Raw genomic sequence first — 17,681 nt, forward strand, 5'->3', positions numbered from 1 at the left:
AAAAAATACGCCACTGTATCATTACAAAAAAAGTATATTATATTGAATTGTACGTAATTAATTTAATTAACACATACCAAATTTGAACACAATTGGAACAAAAATTTCGAAAATATGTAAAAAAACGGTTTTGAAATTGAAATATGAAAGGCTGTATTTACTTCAGAAAAAATTTTTAAAAAAATTAAAAAAGTTTTTGTTAATTATTGAGAGTGTTTTATTTGCTTCCAAACTTTTTTAGAAGTACCTTATATATCTGTAGAAATATTTGTAACGGATGTTACGTATGGCCATCTATTGAAAACAAGTCACAACTACATCTAAAATACAAAAGCAAACTGTAATGAATAATAAAAATAAACTGTAAAGGTTTATTTATTTACGCTATCTAAATTACAGTCTAGAATTAAACAATAAGTACTATTATTGCTTAATAATTATCACAATAAAATGAGAATAATTATACATGAAAATTAGGCCAAAATAGACAAAAACATACTATAACTTATTAGACATATACTAAAAACAAAATTTTGTCTTTTGAACTTATGCATATTAAATTGCATGAATCACAAATACTCACTAAATTATAAAATAAACAAGTAATCCTAAAATTTACTTAGTCTAGATTTATCGATAAATTTACTCTTCAAAACTGTCCTCATCGGGGCTTTCCAAAAAGATATCCTTCACAGCAACATAACTCAAACTGAAACCTTTACTGCCAAGAGTATCATCTGATCTAAACCTGACGAGAAGGCCTTCCTGACTCGATGTAATATTGAACGGCTTCTAAAAAAGAATTTTTAAAAATAAATCTCCAGAAAAAAATACATTCTTATAATTCTCTTACAGTTTTGCCACAGAATCTGCCATAACTAAGTCCACTGGAGTCCAAACCGTTAAATACCTCCAAGTAGTCATAACCGCAATCTTTTTCCTCTTCAATGTCGAACGAAATAAAAGACAAATACACGTTATAACCAGGAGTCGTCTCTATAGTCCAGTCACAATCAGCCCTGTTATCGTAACTTGCACTTCCATATTTCGCGTGAGAATAAATGTACTTTACGGTTGTTGGCACAGCCTGAAGAATACCACCGCACGCTGTAAAATAGTTGGCCTGAAAACCTTTCCTTTGCACAGAACTATCAGACCTAAAGGTCATATACAGTTGATTTCCTGACGTTATCACCAATGGAGGTATTTTCGAGCCGCAAAATCTTCCTAAAGTTGGAGTTTCCGGTGACCCACCGTCATAGAAGTCCACATGGTCATAGGAACACTCTTGGTGCGACTCCAGTTCGAAATGAGTAAAACTTAGTTTTATTCTATGACCCGGAATAGTACTGAAGTGCCATACGCAGTCCTTGCGGCTAGGGTAAAAGTCAGGGTAATTGGGGCTTGTAACGCTCCCTAGGGTGGTTGTAATTTCGTATTTGCAACCCCCTTCCTTGCAGTCTCTACCGTTTTCATGAAGAGTGTAACCGTTGTGGCAGGTACAAATGTACGATCCGAAGGTGTTGACGCAATCATGTTGGCATCCTCCATTGTCGTTTGTCGTACATTCATCCATATCTATAAGAAATTTTGAATCAAATTATTATAATTTCGTGAAATTAGCAGATAATTCGGTGTTAAATAGTTGGAAAGAGATAAGGATATACAAAGAAAAAATAAAGTAAATTTATAATAATGTTTTATTTAATTGCACGAAATTATAAAACAACATACATACTTATCTCTTCAGAATTAAATAATGCATTACGTGCCTGTGAAAAATATGGCAGCAAATCCGGTTTTTTGTACACTTGTATCAGATGTGAAAACCACTCTCATAATATTTCCCTCAGACGTAATTAAATTTGGGGGTCTAGAACCACAAAAAGCACCATGCTCCTTCATTTTTCCGTCACCCAGCCTACTGTACACCTCAATACGATCATAGTCACATTGTTGTGGCTGAGCGTTATTGCCTTCCAAGTCGAAATGAGTAAAATTTAGAGTAATTTTAAATTGAGGTAATGCTCTAATTTCCCATACACAATTCTTATTTAATGGGTACAGTTCTGGAAAACTTGGGGAGGTGATAGTACCGTTGGTTTGAGTAAGCATTCCACCACAAGCATCTGTAATAGAATATACCTCTAAATAATAAATCAAGTTATTAATAGATATTAGAATATGCCTATACCTTCACATTTTTTACCATCAGAGTGTAATTCATATCCAATTTTGCAGCCGCATTCAAAACTTCCAATGGTGTTTATACATTCCTGTTCACATCCGTGCTCTATAACAGCACACTCATCATATTCTTTCATTATCATAGCTGAAAATCCGCCTTTTTGTACCGACCCATCAGAGACAAATTTTACCAATAACTGATTAGACGTTGATGTTATATCTGCAGGTATTTTATAACCACAAAGTACTTTTAAAATTGGGCTCTCAAGTGTTAAACCATCGTGAATTTCAACGTAGTCATATACACACCCATCATGATTTTCTACCTCGAACGACTGAAATTTAAGAGCAACTTGGAAATCGTCAGGCACAGTAATTCGCCAGATGCACTCTTTATTTGGTTGATAGTCGTCTGGAAAGTTGGGGGACTCGAGATGTCCTTCTGTATCTATCATAAGATCTCCGCCACAAATTGCTGAAAGTCGATTTTAACCATTTTGAATAGTTTATTTTTAATAACGACATATTTACCTTCAAAACTGCCTTTAAAACCTTTATGACCTTTAGGATTCTTTGAAACATATGTTATCAACATCCTGCTACCCGTAGACATTATGTTATGAAACTGGCCTGTTCCGCAGAACAAACCGAGAATTTGAGATTTGTGCCAGTAACCATCTCTCACTTCTATGTAGTCAGTTTTGCAGTCCTGAGATTTTTCAATGTCTAATCCAGTAATGTTCAGCAGAATCTTTTCTCCATGTGTAGCTGTAATTCTCCATTCACATTTTATTCCATTTTCTGGTGGGGTTTCGTTTATGTACACTGGGGGTGTGAATGTAGCAGAATTTACTTGATATGTCCGACCACATTCTAAAAAGTAAAACATTTAAAAATTCTGAGTATTTAGATATTCGATGGGTATTACTGGGGCATTTGTACAGGAGGTTTGTTTGAGCAATATCTCCTTGACTCAATCTAACTCTCTGACCAATTTCTGGTCGTTTTCTTCCAGGCATATCAATAGGTTGGATTGTATCTAAATATGTTCCTTTAGAAAAGGTACTTCTAGCGTAATGCATAATAGAGTCGTAATCATATGTTAAACCCAAAGAATTTACTTCTTCATCAGTTAATTTATTAAAATTGTATTCTTGGCCTTAAATTAAAAAAATAGTATTTCAAATTACTAACATTAAATAATATCTACCATTCATAATGTTTTCTCTGATGATATTAACATGATTGTCTCTATCTGGTCTGGTATGTTCATGCCAAAATCCTACCACATGTCCAAGCTCATGCACTACAATTCCAAACTTATCGCAGTTCTTTCCTATACTAATTGCTTGTCCACCATTCCCTCTTTTCCCGACAAAAGAGCAACAACTAAGACAACAAATTTTGAATAAATCAATTCTTTTTTCAATTTTCGGTAAATAACTTACCCACATGGTCTTTCAGTGAATGTAATGTAATTTGGATGCTCATCCCTATTTCTTTCCACAAATTTTACACATGTGAAATTCTCCCAATGTCTCATAGCTTGTTTGAACAATGCCTTGTGCAACCCGCTGAAATTTCCGTCAATTTCATAGGGAATTACACCGTAATCCCAAACTCTTTCTTTTCTAGCAGTTGCGGCTCTCTTTTTAATGCTCTTTGAACTGTCATGAATAAAATATGTTAAAAGATGTGGCCATAATAATAATAATATACATACTGATCTCTCTTTTTTCTATCCAATTTTTGGTTTCTCTTTATGGACAGATTACTGGCGGATTCAGTTACTGACACATCTGAGGGATCGTTGGCACTAGTTGCCAATTTTTGGTCAGTTATATGTTTTGTTTTTCTGCGGAGATAATCTGTCATTCCTTCCTCTTCAACTTGTAGCCCTTCCAAAACATCACGCTTGTACTTTTCGAGTTCCTCTTGTAATAAAACTTGCTCCCTGGTTTGTTTATTTGGTACTGGTAATGCAATGTCGTCCAAAAATTCTCCTGCAAAAATTATTTATTATATTCATTCACCTAAGAAAATTTATTAATTATATATGTCCTATGTAAAAGCAAATATGATTAGGATTATTTTTCTCATGAGCGTGATCCATCTAAATTCTAATTAAATATTTTCTATACTTAATATACGCGTGGGTGATTGAAATTTTACGATCACGTCGCCTAGAAGTTCCTGTAAGCGTAAATCATATAAAATTAACAACAAATATTAAATTAAGTAGGACCCTTCCTCTGTGTAAACCGGCTATAAATTGATTAAGCGCACACATTTACCAGAGGATACGTCGGATACGACGGACTGTGAACTAATCTCAGCTTCCCACTAATATTAATGGTACCCTCAGCCACATCTCTAGGTGTAAATAGTCCGAGAACCTGATTTATACACGTCTCTGATTGTTGACCCGATCTGTTTATGTGAACGGCGTGTTTAGTGCCTTTGTATCTGGCAACAAAACAACACTTAAGTGTTTATTGAATTAAAGTATTTGTCCAATACAATAGGCTATAGATAGAAAGAAATATGCACAAAATTGCGTTAGGTTAGGACAGTAAATATTAATAGTGGATTTTACCTGCTTTGCATGGATCTAAATCTAAATCATCTGAAGTCTTTTTGGGAAACACAGTTGTTAAAAGTTCATCTATTGTGAACTTTTGTTTGTGCCTCGTCCTGTGATCATCACTGTTTAAAGCAACAGTCACCACCAACAAAGCAAATACCAGGAACACACACCGCAACATTTTTTCGATTTTAAATTACAACACCTCCCAGAACTTCAAACAATATCATGTTGTTTATAATTTTTTTATTTTCGAGAATGAGGCTTCTTCCTCGATAATCGTAAATTTACATCCATTATCAGTGTTGTTGGCTTCTTTGACCGAAGATCACCTAACAATGTCGTTCAATGGCATCCTCTGCAATCCTGCAAGTTAATGCAACAATTAAATCTACGGAATTATTCGTTTGTGTCTTCTATTTATAACTTCGTAATCTGGTAATTATTTATTTATGTCGCACTAAATGTATATAATCTTATAACCGAGATTAAGGAATAAATATCTTTTAGTGAAAGAGTTAAGGCTTCAGTCTAGAAATAATTTATAAACCATCATGCAAAATAAAATTAGACATGTATGGGTTCATTTTGCTATTTTCATATCCAATTGGATCTTTCCCATTGTGTATACTACACAATAAACCACTCATTGTGAGAAGCAGTAAAATGTTTACAGCACAACATTAATGCACTTGTTAATTTATATCTTTTAAGGCTCGTAAATAAAATGCATATTGTCTTCTGCATTCAACATTCTTTTCATACATATGTCTATTTATTTAATATTTTACTCAAATTGATATTGCCATATTAAAAATATAAATACAAAGAAGGAATAAACAAGTGATGAAAGTCTAACTCTAAATATTTTATTATGAATAAAATAATTTACACTACCTTCTTTTCTATGGAAACTTTAAAACAAACATAGTAACGTAGATGAGTGATGTGTGCCGCAAGTAATATAATAATGTGATAATGGTCAACACTTACACGTGGTATCACTTTTCATATTAACACCGCCGCATCTTTTAATGTGTGCAAGGCATGGAAGCACTTACCGCGTGCCGTAATTTGTGCGGAGTCGACCCGCATGGACCAAACTGCAGATTCAAACTGGGAGACGTGTCCGAGGTTCTTTGTGTGGGGTACGAAACGAACGGCATCGGAGACATGCTCCGAAGAGGGTGGGATTCGTTTATTTACTTAAGACCTATTTGGATTGTCACTCGAGAATCTCGAGTCGAGACCGAGCTTCTTCACATAAATAAACCACTGTGACAGAAGGTAAACCATGTACGGGGTCTCAAAGCGAAGTCATTATAATTAACACTCGTCAAATTTGACGAGACAATGTTTTATTTTCACTTCTCAAAGTACTAAATAATACGAATTATTTTTTATATTTATATTTATTTGCTTTAGTCATCTATTTCTACGAGATGTTAGTTTTTACAATTTATTTGTACATTCTACTACCTAACATTTTTAATTAATTAAATTTAATATTATCGATATTACGTTAAACACCCTTATTATTATTAATAACTAACTTTTACTTAATAGCGTCACATAGATAATTATGCAAAAACCGACAGTTATGTAGCGTCAGATAAATCCTAAACTGAATCATTAGATATTTCGCAAGTTCCCAAATAGAGTAGAGTACGGAAGTGATAAGCTGGAACATACATAGATTGAAGAATGCACAAACTTTTAATTTGTGTATTCTTCAACCTCCACCGATTTGTAAGTTACGTGGAACCCGGCCCCCCCAGAAATTAAATCACTTCTAAATCTCAGGAACAATTCGTCTTGAGAGGAAATGATTTTCCTTGGACCCTGCAATAAAGAAGTTTATATAAATAATGAACTATATTAATGTATAACGTACCTTTCGACCACAATATCGGCCCAAAGAAGGACTTCCTGAATCGGGGCCATCAAAAATCTCCACGTAATCAAATTCACAGCTGCTTTGTTCCTCCAATTCAAAAGTGACAAAATCCATTTCAATGGAGTGTCCCTTTGCCACGATATTCCAATCGCAAACCTCGTTAACATAATTGCTCTCTCCATATTTTACGTGGGAATAAATGTTTTTAATTTCAAAAGTTGCTTCTAAATATCCGCCACAAATTGAAGCGTGGGTTCCAGCAAATCCTTTCTTCTGAAATGTTTTGTCTGAGACAAATATCATTGACATCTCATTTTCAGAAGAAGTCTGTTCCGGAGGTGTTTTCGGACCACAATACGTCCCCATCGTCCAAGCTCCTACTTTTCCACTATCAAACAGTTCCACGTAATCATAATAGCAACGTGGATGTTGCTCCAAGTGAAAGTCCGAAAATAAAACTCTTATTCTATGTCCTGGCACTGTTTTAAAGTGCCAGACACATTCTTGATTCGGTGGATATGGTTCTGGATAATTAGGGCTTTGAATTTTACCGACAGGTTTTGTTATTTGGTAAGTGCAAATGTTTTCCTTGCAGTCTTTTCCATTTTCGTGTAGAATGTAGCCAATATTGCAGGTGCACTTGTAAGAACCAAACATATTAATACAATTGTGCTGGCATCCTCCGTTATTTATAGCACATTCATTCAAATCTAAAAAACAATTTTATCATCTAGTTCTTTTTACAAACGTGAAGTACACTTACCCATATAAAAAACAGCTGCAAAGCCGCTTTTTTGAATATTGCTGTCAGATTTAAATTTTACATTCAATGTGTTCTCCTCGGAAGTAATTATTTTTGGCAAATTTGTGCCACAAAAGATTCCATGTTTTTTTCTTTTATTATTTCGCAAACTACTATAGACTTCTACTCTGTCATACTCACAATCCTGCATATCGATATTGTTTCCTTCCAAATCGAAGTGAGTAAAATTCAAAAACACAACATAATTAGGTTCCGCCCGAATTTCCCACGTACATGTTTTGTTAATTGGGTATAATTCAGGGAATAATGGACTTGTTAAGGTGCCATTGTGTGATTGGATTAACCCTCCACACGATTCTGAAACGAACACAGATATGTGTTAAACAATACTTTAAACATCAAAATTATTATTTTAATTCACCTTGACACTTCTTGGTAACTGAATTAAATTCAAAGCCCAATCTGCATTTGCACTCGTAATATCCTATGTGGTTGATGCACTCGTGCTCGCAGCCATGATCATTAGAAGCACATTCGTCTCTTTCCTTGATGATCGTAGCTGCAAATCCCCCTCTCGTATTGCTTGCATCTGAGTGAAACTGGACCCAGAGATGATTTGAAGTAGAAACAATATCTGTTGGTATTCTGTATCCACACAATATTTTAATTAAGGGACTAGAGTTCATTGCTCCGTCCCTGATGGTGAGACGGTCGTAGGCACAAGCTTCGTGTTGTTCTAGATCGAATGACTTAAATCGGAGAGCAATTTGATAGTTTTCTGGAACTGATATACGCCATGTGCAAGTTTTATTAATTGGGTATTCTAGTGGGTAGTCCGGAGATTCTATGGTGCCCTCCTTGTCAATAAACAAGTCACCTCCACACAGTACTGAAATGAAAATGTCACATTTATCTTTAAAACATTTTTCTATGATCTATCTACCTTCAAATTTTCCTTTAAAGCCGTGAAATCCCTTCGGGTACTTAGAAATGTATTTGATCAACATCCTACTAGATGTGGAAACAATGTTGATGAACGCGCCTCTGCCGCAGAATTTACCTAACAAGGTAGACTTATGCCAATACCCATCTCGGACTTCTATGTAATCAGTTTGGCAATTCTGTGATTTGTTTATGTCCATGTCCGTTAGATTTAATACAATTCTGTCCCCATGAGTAGCAGTAATTCTCCACTCACAAAATATTCCTTCTGAGGGTGGTTCTCTATCTACAAAAATTTCTGGACGAAAGTCTCCTGTACCAGACTGAAAAGTTTTTCCACAACCTAAAAATAATTTGTTTTTAGATTAGCATAAACATTTGATGAAAGTATACTTACTGGGACATTTATATAAAATGTTGGCTTGAATTATATCGCCTTCGCTTAATTTTACGCGTTGTCCAATCATGGGTGGATTTTCACCCTTGTAATTTATTGGAACTATTGTGTCCAAAAAACTTCCTTTGGCAAATGCGTTGTTGGCGTAGTGCATAATCGAGTTGTAGTCATAAGGTAAGCCTAAGTAGTTTACTTCAGTCTCTGGCAATTTATTAAAGTTATTATCGTATCCTTAAAATGATATGTATAAGTAATATATTTTGAAATATTAAAATAGGATTTACCATCAAAAATGTTGTCATTTAGAATTTGGACATGTTCATTTCGATCTGGTCTTGTGTGTTCGTGCCAAAACCCAATGGCGTGTCCCAATTCGTGAATAATGGTGCCAACTTTTCTGCAGTGTGGTGCTAGACTAACTGATTGAGCCCCTTGTCCTTTTTTACCCACAAATGAGCAACATCTAAAAACATCAAGTATAAGCATTAATAATTATTTGAAATATATTTTAATAAACTCACCCACACTCCCTTTCAGTAAATAAAATATAGTCGTCGTGTTCCTTAGGATTTCGCTCAACAAATCGAATGCAGGTGTAACTTTCCCAATGCCTCATTGCTTGCTTCATCAAAGCTATGTAGGATCCGTCAAATATATTATCGATTTCGTATGGTATAACTCCATATTCCCAAATCCGGGAGTCCAAAGATGTAACAGCTCTAAAATAATAAAATATAGTGCTCATCTGTATGAATAGATGACGGTGTTATATGTTTTCCAGAAAATGTCTGGAGCTTACATCACTGGGTTTTGTTTACCTTTTAACATTGCGTTTCAACTGGTACTTTTCATGATTAATTATGGGGATATCACCAATGAAGTATTCTGTAAAAAAATGTTTACGTAGTTATAACAAATATGTGGTAAGTTGGGAATTTTGCTTGTTATCGGTGAAGTACATGCATTAAACAATTTGTATTTAGAAAACATACATACTTACTTAATATTCATTCAAATTTTTGTTGTTATAAAAATAATTTATCAGAGAGCATTTCATTCATCTTTATTGATTAATAAAAGTTACAGTTATTTCAGATTTAATTAATATTTAATAATTATTTTAAAGAAATAAATGTTTGTCAATTGGCTAATTAATTGAACATGTTACAAACTCACAGACATACTATTAAAAACAAAAAGACCTAACCAAAGTAATAAATATAATTTGATAGATATGGAAATAATTAATACATTATTAAATGTATAATTGTTAAATGCACCCCATTTTAGCCAGCATTAAAAACAAGATTGTTTTCTTCGAAAGAACTTATCAAATACAGACGCAGATTAAATTAATTAAAACAAATGACTCAGCATAACAATTATTAAACCGCTTCCGATATTTCGTATTTCAACTTACAAAAATATAATAGACCTTTTGCTTACCTGCCTTGTCCGGATTAACGTACAAATCTTTCGATATTTTCCTAGGATAAACTGTGTTTAATAACTGTTCAATAGTGACGCGTTGCACTGACTGTGGTGCATTTATCACAACTTTGTATGATTCCACTATCATAAATGAGGCAAATAACAGATATAACGAAAACGCGGACAGCATGGTGCTAAACTTGTGTTTATCTCACGACCAGTCGATGTTTAGAAGGGAATACACCAATAATTTTCGAAACTGAATGATTTATATTAAAGCAGGTACTGTTTGAAATTTTCGCTGTTATTTATGTCAGGCATAATTTTGGTGTAGTTACGAATTAACTCTGTATACGAGTCTTTCTTCGAGAAGGTATTAATCTCATTTACATATATTTTAAACTCAAATCAGTTTAGAACTGTACCTGCAGTTAAAGGGAAAGACAAATATTAAAAATAAAAATTAAATAATATCCTTATGCTTACCCATATACCTGTAACGTATTTTTAAATAACACATGTTTTTCTGATACGCTACTTCAGCTTAATTTGCGATGAAATTGGGGACATTACGGGATTTAAATAAAAACAATTTATTGAATGTGACAAAAAATCTATATATTTGATATTTAAATTTTAATAAATTATCAATTAAAATTCATTCGATTTTAGAGGCATAAACAAATATACGATACCTCTTAAGTTTTACAATATCTATTAGTCTATAAATTAAATTACAAATATTACCTACTACCAATAAATAAATTAAATAAATTATTAAATAAATACATTAATTAAAACACAAAGTTTAATTGTAACATTAATCAATGACTTAAGCGTTCGTTTTATCATAGATAGAGGGATTCTAAGAGAATCATTGTCAAGAGTTTAACGGAAAAAAATCTCTAAACAATAGTATATAGAATCGATATTAGAGGCATAACAAATATGCCATGCCTCTAATATATTACCTGCTACTATCAAATAAATTAAATAAATTATAATAAATAAATAAATTATTAAATAAATAAATAAATTAATTAAATAATTATAACATTAATCAATGACTTAAGCGTTCCTTTGATCACAGATTAGAGAGATTCTAAGAGAATGATTGTCAAGAGTTTAATGCAAAACCCCTTTTACTATTTTATAAGTAGAATCACAATTTATTGGGACTTACATTACTTCCTTTCAAACATGCAAACACAAGTGGTGGGTACCTCGTATTCCGCATATTCAAATTCGTTTTTCTGATTGAAAGCCAACAACCGCACCACTGTGTAGTGTTGAACACACTTTGTCTCGCTATCCGCTATGTCAATCACATTATCAGGTTTTTCAGATCTAAAAATTGATACAAAATGTAAGCCAACGATATTATTTTAAATTACATTTAAATACTTACGCACAAGACTCGTATTGTACGCCTTGTTTGAAACCTTTGACGTTGACAATCCATTTTTTCTCAAGATTGTGTCCTTTTATGTACTGGGGGAAGAACGTTCTCTTTCTGGTCCGGCACACGTTGTTTAAAGACGTGTCCAACGATCTCAACATCCCCTTGTCGGATTCCGGTAGGGCACCAGGTTGTATCACCGTTCCGGCCAATTTTTTGTATTGCAAGGCCTTTCCTTGTCGTATGCTTTTCTGGATTTGGGCTGTGGGGTATTTGTCTGCCCTGTCGCACATGTTAAACTCGCACCTGGCATTGGGAGATTTATTGGTAATTTTGATTGGTTTCGGGCTTGGTGCACACATCACACACTAAAATTCAAATTGTAATTATTAACGAAACACTTTAGTCAACTAGCACTTACATTTGCGGTTGCTAACAAGACTAGTAATTTGCTATACTTCATTCCCTTAAAAATAATAGTTTTGTCTTGTAGTTATGGTATTCGAGTGATACATCATTTTAAGATAAATCTGTTATATACGGCTTTTTGTTTATTATACTTCTGACGTTTCACGTTTTACATACACCGTTTCCTTGAAACTTGTGTTGTAATACGTCAGCCTTTTAGTATGTACTCCGTACACTACTAGAGTGAATGTAGTATTAATTAATAATTTTATACTTATACATTTTTAACACAAAAGGATAGTGGTTCCACTCGGTCACACGAATCTGGAGAAGAAGTATCAAGTACCCAAGGGACTCGGTAGTACCGAGTCGATAATTGACCTCGTCCACATAGGCAATTATTTTCTTTACACATACATAATGATCATAAATATTTTAAGGTTCAGACAATTATTTTGTATTTTTTTTGTAACCAAAATACAAAATTGAAAATGTAGAAAAAAATACTTTGCATCCGATACTCGGATATAAAGTATCAGTATCAACTCGATACTGGAAAAACTAATCATTAAGTAGTTTCTGATTTTCATAAATGTTTTGTATTGTGATTCCCACTAATGTGCAAATATGTATTACTTTTAAGTAAGAAAATGTAACACATATATTTATACACATACATAATTTATATATTTCAAAAACAACACACAGCATGGGTCACCAAAAGCTTTTATATCTATTTATTTTATAATCGATTGAATAATCATATAATATTAATAAATAAACAATAGAAAATATATTAAAGTATACAATAAATTAATAAAATTTTTCCTAGTTAAGGTAATTAATTACATTAGGGTACCTTATACATTGCGCAATATTTTTGACGCATTCAAGTAACTCATAATTAGAAATTAGTCTTCTAGTTCTAAGAATGTGTATGGCTTAAAATAGAATTAAATTAAAAATTACTTACTAAAATAAATATGCTACAAGTGTTTCCACTAGCGCGTCACATGGAATAAATTTTCTGTTTGATGACGTAATCATTATGGGTCAATCCTCCAATATTTTTTTTATGAAATCATATTTTAATCATACTAATTACATAATTCATTGACAATTAAAAATAACTGTAACTGCAATAAAGATTAGTAATGCCAAAGAGATTTTGTAAATAAAGAAGGCAAACAAATCCAAATACAAACAATTTCGCAGAACCATGGATGTATGTTGGCGGATGTACATTTTCTACTAATGAATTTTACGTCATTTACAAAGTGGGTCTGACCACAAAAATCCCAAAAGGAAGATTAAGAAATAAAATTAAAAAAATCAATTATCATTTATTTGCACACATACAATTGTTCTATCTGAATCACTACACCTTTCTACCTAAAACAAATTAAGTGAATCACCTCTTACGTTCAAGTTTTATTATTGACAATAAAGTTTGAGTAACGATTAAACATAAAATTGTTAACCTAATGTAACTCTGTATAACAAGGAACTTATGACTAATGAGTTTTGCATACAATATTTCATATCACCTTTGATATATATATATATGTCAAATATATACCAGATTATCAGTTACCCATTTACTACTTGTCTTAGGTACTGTGCAGTAATAACCACTTATATATTAGAATCTTAAAGATATTTTAAGAAGCAATAATCTAATTATGGAATTATGGGTCTTTCTGCCATAAATAGACACATACAATACGAAAAGAATTTCATCCATCTGAATCTTGAAAGAGACAGCATGAACAATAGAGACAGTAAGTCTCTGTCATGCATGATGTCTCCCTCTAAATTCAGACGGGTCAAACGCTCTTCCTACTGTATACATAAATATACGTTTGAAAGTTATGATCTACTTGCCTCCAATACAGCTTAATTCCTAGTATTTTATTTAAATAACAAAATAAGATTTTTGAACACATAAGACATATTTTAAATGTTTATTAATATGTATACAATAAATAACTAATCAAATTAAGATTACAATAATATCAAAAAATTAAAGCACAATTGCAAACATGAGAATAATAAAAAATAGAAGCAAACTTAATTACAAATCACTATTTGAAATAAATCTGTTGCCTTCTGAGTGCTTCCCACTGTAACGATATTTACATTTGCCATAAGATCCTGAAAATTAAATAATTAGATTTTCCAACATATCATGAGTTATTATTATCCATTTACCTTTGTAATCATCAGGACGTCTGATATTTTTGGGCAAAGGTGTGAACGTGTCGAAAACGTCGCTATTTGAATTTTCATTTTCGTTGTTGAACGTCGGCCTTATAATTTTCATAAATTGACCACTTCGTCTAGCTTCTCTTCTTTCAGAATCCGTCACTTTCGTCGAGTCCAGAAATTTCAAATTAGGCAACTGATACAGCACATAGTACCTTAAAAGATAACGATATTGTTTGTTTTAATTATTGCAAATCAAAGTTTACCTGTATCTTTGGTAATCTTCTTCATCTGTGTCTATATTTGAGAGTTTATTTGGACATGCTTTATTTCCTAAAAGGCTGAGATAGTTTAGCACCGGAAGATTATGTCGAATTTTAATTAAAAGAGATTCTAAATCATAAATCTACAACAGAACATATTAATAAAATCATATTTACACCACCTTGCGTTACTTACGTTATTTTTATTTAAAGATAACGTGTGGAGGTATGGCAAGTAGGGTAATACTAAAGAATCAGAAAGTTGATTGTTGTCTAAAACTAAATCACGAAGCAAGGGAAAACCTTCGAGCCCTTTCAAGGACACTAATTCATTGTAACTCAAATCCAAGCTGTGCACTTTGGTACCATATAGCTTCACTATTGCTTCTGGTATTTTCTGGCACTTTTGTCCGCTGTAACACAACTAATAAAACACGCGTTAGAAATAAAAACTTTTAAAATTAGTGAATGGTTTGGGAAGACAATAAAAAAATAAACTTTCGTGGGGGTACCTTTTCCTGTTTTTGACCATCCACTTTATTCAGGTACATGGTGAAGTTAACATGAGAACGGTCACTTTTACATTTAAATGGATGCTTACTGGAATGCATATATATTGTTCTTGTTTCTAAGAGAATATCGTGATTATAGATTATTACCATCGCTGCTTGTTTTTCACTCATTTAACAATATGTGTTATTGTACGATAATTTTATTATTATTAGGCTTTGTTTTCGTATTATTTCATTAACCCAAGGGTCACACGTAACTCGCACTGTTATTGTGATTGATTTGTTTTTCTCTCATTCAGAAATCTGCAACGTTTCTATATTAAGTTTATCAAGATTTTTTACACACTTTTCATACACACCACCGATATGATGATTGATAATTTCAATATTGGCAACTTCTATATGTTAGACACGTGTATTTAGTGATGCGAAAGGAAAATCGCTTAATATAATTAGTTAAAGAAAAATAACCTTCAGCAAAATTGATTTCTATTTACTTGTATTACAATTTTATAACAAACATTTTTGGCAACCACCTAGTAGTAATAAAAAATAACATAAAAGACGCTCATTATTTTCTACATTATTAATTTAAACTATAACATACTGGTTACCATAGCAACGCATTTGAAAATTATCTAAGATTTAACTGAAGCAACTTCTAACTATTCGATATCAATTATTGTAAATTCCAATTTATTTATAAATTAAATAAACAAGCATTGGCCTTGATTTTGTTTATTAAGTTAAAATATTGCCTTTGACATATAATGGAACTGCTATAATACTACTAGGGTATCTTTAAATAAATCAATAATACTATAATACGAGTATTAATTGTACAAAAATATTTACGTTATTTATATACTTACACGATTATCAAAATAAGTTAACGCACTGGGCAACATGTCGTAATTATCCATAATCAATGAACCGTCTTTCACTTTAAACTGTATAACGAGTGCAAAAACACTGATAGAACAAGACCGATATTCGATACACCATCGAACATTATCCCTTTACTTGAAACCATCACATATTTTGTTACGGTTTCTGTTATTTATGCAACAAGAGCATGGAAATACTCATTCCTTGATAAGTTATAAATATAATTAAGATAACGTATCTACTGTTTGCTTAGGTTTGGTATTTTATATTTTAGATTAGTTTAGGTACACCTCTAGTATCCGTAATATGTAGGTAGGTACCTGCTAGTATTTGTTGAGTGTTGTTATTGCTTGAATTTATTGAAAACTACTTTACAAAATAAAATGTTTTTAATTTTACCTTATATGAATATGGTAAAGTGGATTTGATGCATAATATTTTGAGCTAAATTTAAATTACTGATACAGCGTATCAATAAGGTCGTCCTTTTTTAAAAACTGTAGAAATATATTTTTAAAAAACTAAAATGATATTTATTACACACTGCGGGAGTACCAACGGCATTATATTACAACAAACATATTATCAAAATAAATTTTAATAAACAATGTAATCTCCCGAATGAATTCAACAAAATTGCATCAACAACAACTAAACAAGTAATAAAACAAATATTACCAAATTCCTTGAGAAATTAATAAGATAAAATTAATTAAAAAAAAAAATAAATAAAAATTGGCAGTTATAGAGACTGCCGATGGAAGTGAAAACTTTTAGTATTAAAATTTGAAATTTCATAATGTTTCAATTAAAATTATCAACATCAATCTGGTTTTCACATTTAACATATTGACACTCCGAGCAACAATTATATACATGTTTATATGTTTTTTTATTATTCAAAACGGGCTGTACAAGATCATGGCAAAATATAAATACGATTCAATTGAAATAACAATTAATATACAATCATATTATTTATGTATACTATTTGTATTTACTTAAATTTCACTTATAAGATATACACAGCACTATACGTCAGCTGTATAGCTACAGATATACTGCTATAAGCATGTCTGTGACGCGAACCCATAAGATTCTCCCCTACCAAAAAGTGTCCAACGTGGCTAAAGAAGTTTTCACTTAAAAAAAAAACAGAATATTAATCCCTACATTTTTCGTCTTCGAATATCTTCAACTAAGGTTTTTGTTGCTCACCTTTCTTTTCTAAGACCAATAGTAACCTTATCTAAAATTTGTGGCTGGTTGTTTCGAGTGTGAATTTTTTGATTTTGAATATGGCACCATAGGAGTTCAGTTATGTTATGAATTTGCAACTCTAAATTTATAAATCTTGTACAGTGATGTCGGACATTGTCGTCTACAAAAAAGAAGTATGGTATAAAATTCTTAAGCAAATGGAATACTAATTCATAGTTTAAAATGAGCAACTTCGTGCTTGCATCTAAAGATATTTTACAATACACTGCCACATAATCACCTCCAAAAGCAATAATTGGAGCAACAAGAGAAAATTAAAAATGAACGAATTAAAAATGAAACCGAAGTTTACATAAATGCAAATATAAAAAAATTACAAATAAAAATTATAGAATTAAAAATTAGAAAAAGAATACTGTTTATTTAAATATATAAAAAGGAAAATAAATTTAATATACTGACCGTCTAGAGATAAATAATATTATTGGTCAATAGGTTTAAATCTATTCAATCTAGAAAACACTCACCTCAAAGACGCACACTTTAGTTGTATACTGCCAATATGTATAATGATCTTATCTTTC

The 17,681-nt window shown here is 32.0% G+C and overlaps 4 protein-coding genes across 7 annotated transcripts; all 4 read right to left on the reverse strand.

Moving 5' to 3' along the window:
* Nucleotides 1-449: 449 nt before the first annotated feature.
* Nucleotides 450-5,782, reverse strand: LOC109595365 (bone morphogenetic protein 1-like). The gene is made up of 11 exons (XM_020010707.2): nucleotides 5,765-5,782; nucleotides 4,784-5,137; nucleotides 3,911-4,190; nucleotides 3,636-3,854; nucleotides 3,398-3,576; nucleotides 3,116-3,346; nucleotides 2,719-3,060; nucleotides 2,195-2,662; nucleotides 1,773-2,129; nucleotides 854-1,578; nucleotides 450-792 (listed from the first exon to the last, which is right to left on the reverse strand). The coding sequence occupies exons 2-11, from the start codon at nucleotides 4,950-4,952 to the stop codon at nucleotides 643-645; spliced, it is 3,120 nt and encodes a 1,039-aa protein (XP_019866266.1). The 5' UTR covers nucleotides 4,953-5,137; nucleotides 5,765-5,782; the 3' UTR covers nucleotides 450-642.
* Nucleotides 5,783-6,173: 391 nt separating this feature from the next.
* LOC109595373 (dorsal-ventral patterning protein tolloid) lies at nucleotides 6,174-10,395 on the reverse strand. Its single transcript, XM_020010721.2, has 10 exons — nucleotides 10,217-10,395; nucleotides 9,589-9,655; nucleotides 9,292-9,489; nucleotides 9,055-9,233; nucleotides 8,771-9,001; nucleotides 8,375-8,716; nucleotides 7,853-8,320; nucleotides 7,432-7,788; nucleotides 6,666-7,378; nucleotides 6,174-6,613 (listed from the first exon to the last, which is right to left on the reverse strand). The coding sequence occupies exons 1-10, from the start codon at nucleotides 10,389-10,391 to the stop codon at nucleotides 6,488-6,490; spliced, it is 2,856 nt and encodes a 951-aa protein (XP_019866280.2). The 5' UTR covers nucleotides 10,392-10,395; the 3' UTR covers nucleotides 6,174-6,487.
* A 519-nt stretch (nucleotides 10,396-10,914) lies between these two features.
* LOC109595358 (uncharacterized) lies at nucleotides 10,915-13,162 on the reverse strand. Of its 2 annotated transcripts, none has more exons than XM_049964756.1 (3): nucleotides 12,982-13,162; nucleotides 11,610-11,968; nucleotides 10,915-11,548 (listed from the first exon to the last, which is right to left on the reverse strand). In XM_049964756.1, exons 2-3 carry the CDS (start codon nucleotides 11,960-11,962, stop codon nucleotides 11,386-11,388), a joined length of 516 nt encoding a protein of 171 aa, XP_049820713.1. In that variant the 5' UTR covers nucleotides 11,963-11,968; nucleotides 12,982-13,162; the 3' UTR covers nucleotides 10,915-11,385. The 2 variants fall into 2 exon arrangements, with proteins under 2 accessions (XP_049820713.1, XP_019866257.2); XM_020010698.2 differs by lacking the exon at nucleotides 12,982-13,162 and adding an exon at nucleotides 12,022-12,091 and having other exon boundaries at nucleotides 10,916-11,548.
* Nucleotides 13,163-13,958: 796 nt separating this feature from the next.
* LOC109595397 (leucine-rich melanocyte differentiation-associated protein) lies at nucleotides 13,959-16,036 on the reverse strand. 3 transcript variants are annotated; one of them, XM_049964442.1, is made up of 6 exons: nucleotides 15,136-15,538; nucleotides 14,989-15,076; nucleotides 14,673-14,900; nucleotides 14,480-14,619; nucleotides 14,220-14,428; nucleotides 13,959-14,162 (listed from the first exon to the last, which is right to left on the reverse strand). In XM_049964442.1, the coding sequence occupies exons 2-6, from the start codon at nucleotides 15,025-15,027 to the stop codon at nucleotides 14,083-14,085; spliced, it is 696 nt and encodes a 231-aa protein (XP_049820399.1). In that variant the 5' UTR covers nucleotides 15,028-15,076; nucleotides 15,136-15,538; the 3' UTR covers nucleotides 13,959-14,082. The 3 variants fall into 3 exon arrangements, with proteins under 3 accessions (XP_049820399.1, XP_019866304.1, XP_019866303.1); XM_020010745.2 differs by lacking the exons at nucleotides 14,989-15,076; nucleotides 15,136-15,538 and adding an exon at nucleotides 15,861-16,036; XM_020010744.2 differs by having other exon boundaries at nucleotides 14,989-15,538.
* Nucleotides 16,037-17,681: the final 1,645 nt, after the last annotated feature.

The sequence above is a fragment of the Aethina tumida genome, chromosome 3 (assembly GCF_024364675.1).
Source record: "Aethina tumida isolate Nest 87 chromosome 3, icAetTumi1.1, whole genome shotgun sequence".
NCBI classification, from domain to species: domain Eukaryota; kingdom Metazoa; phylum Arthropoda; class Insecta; order Coleoptera; family Nitidulidae; genus Aethina; species Aethina tumida.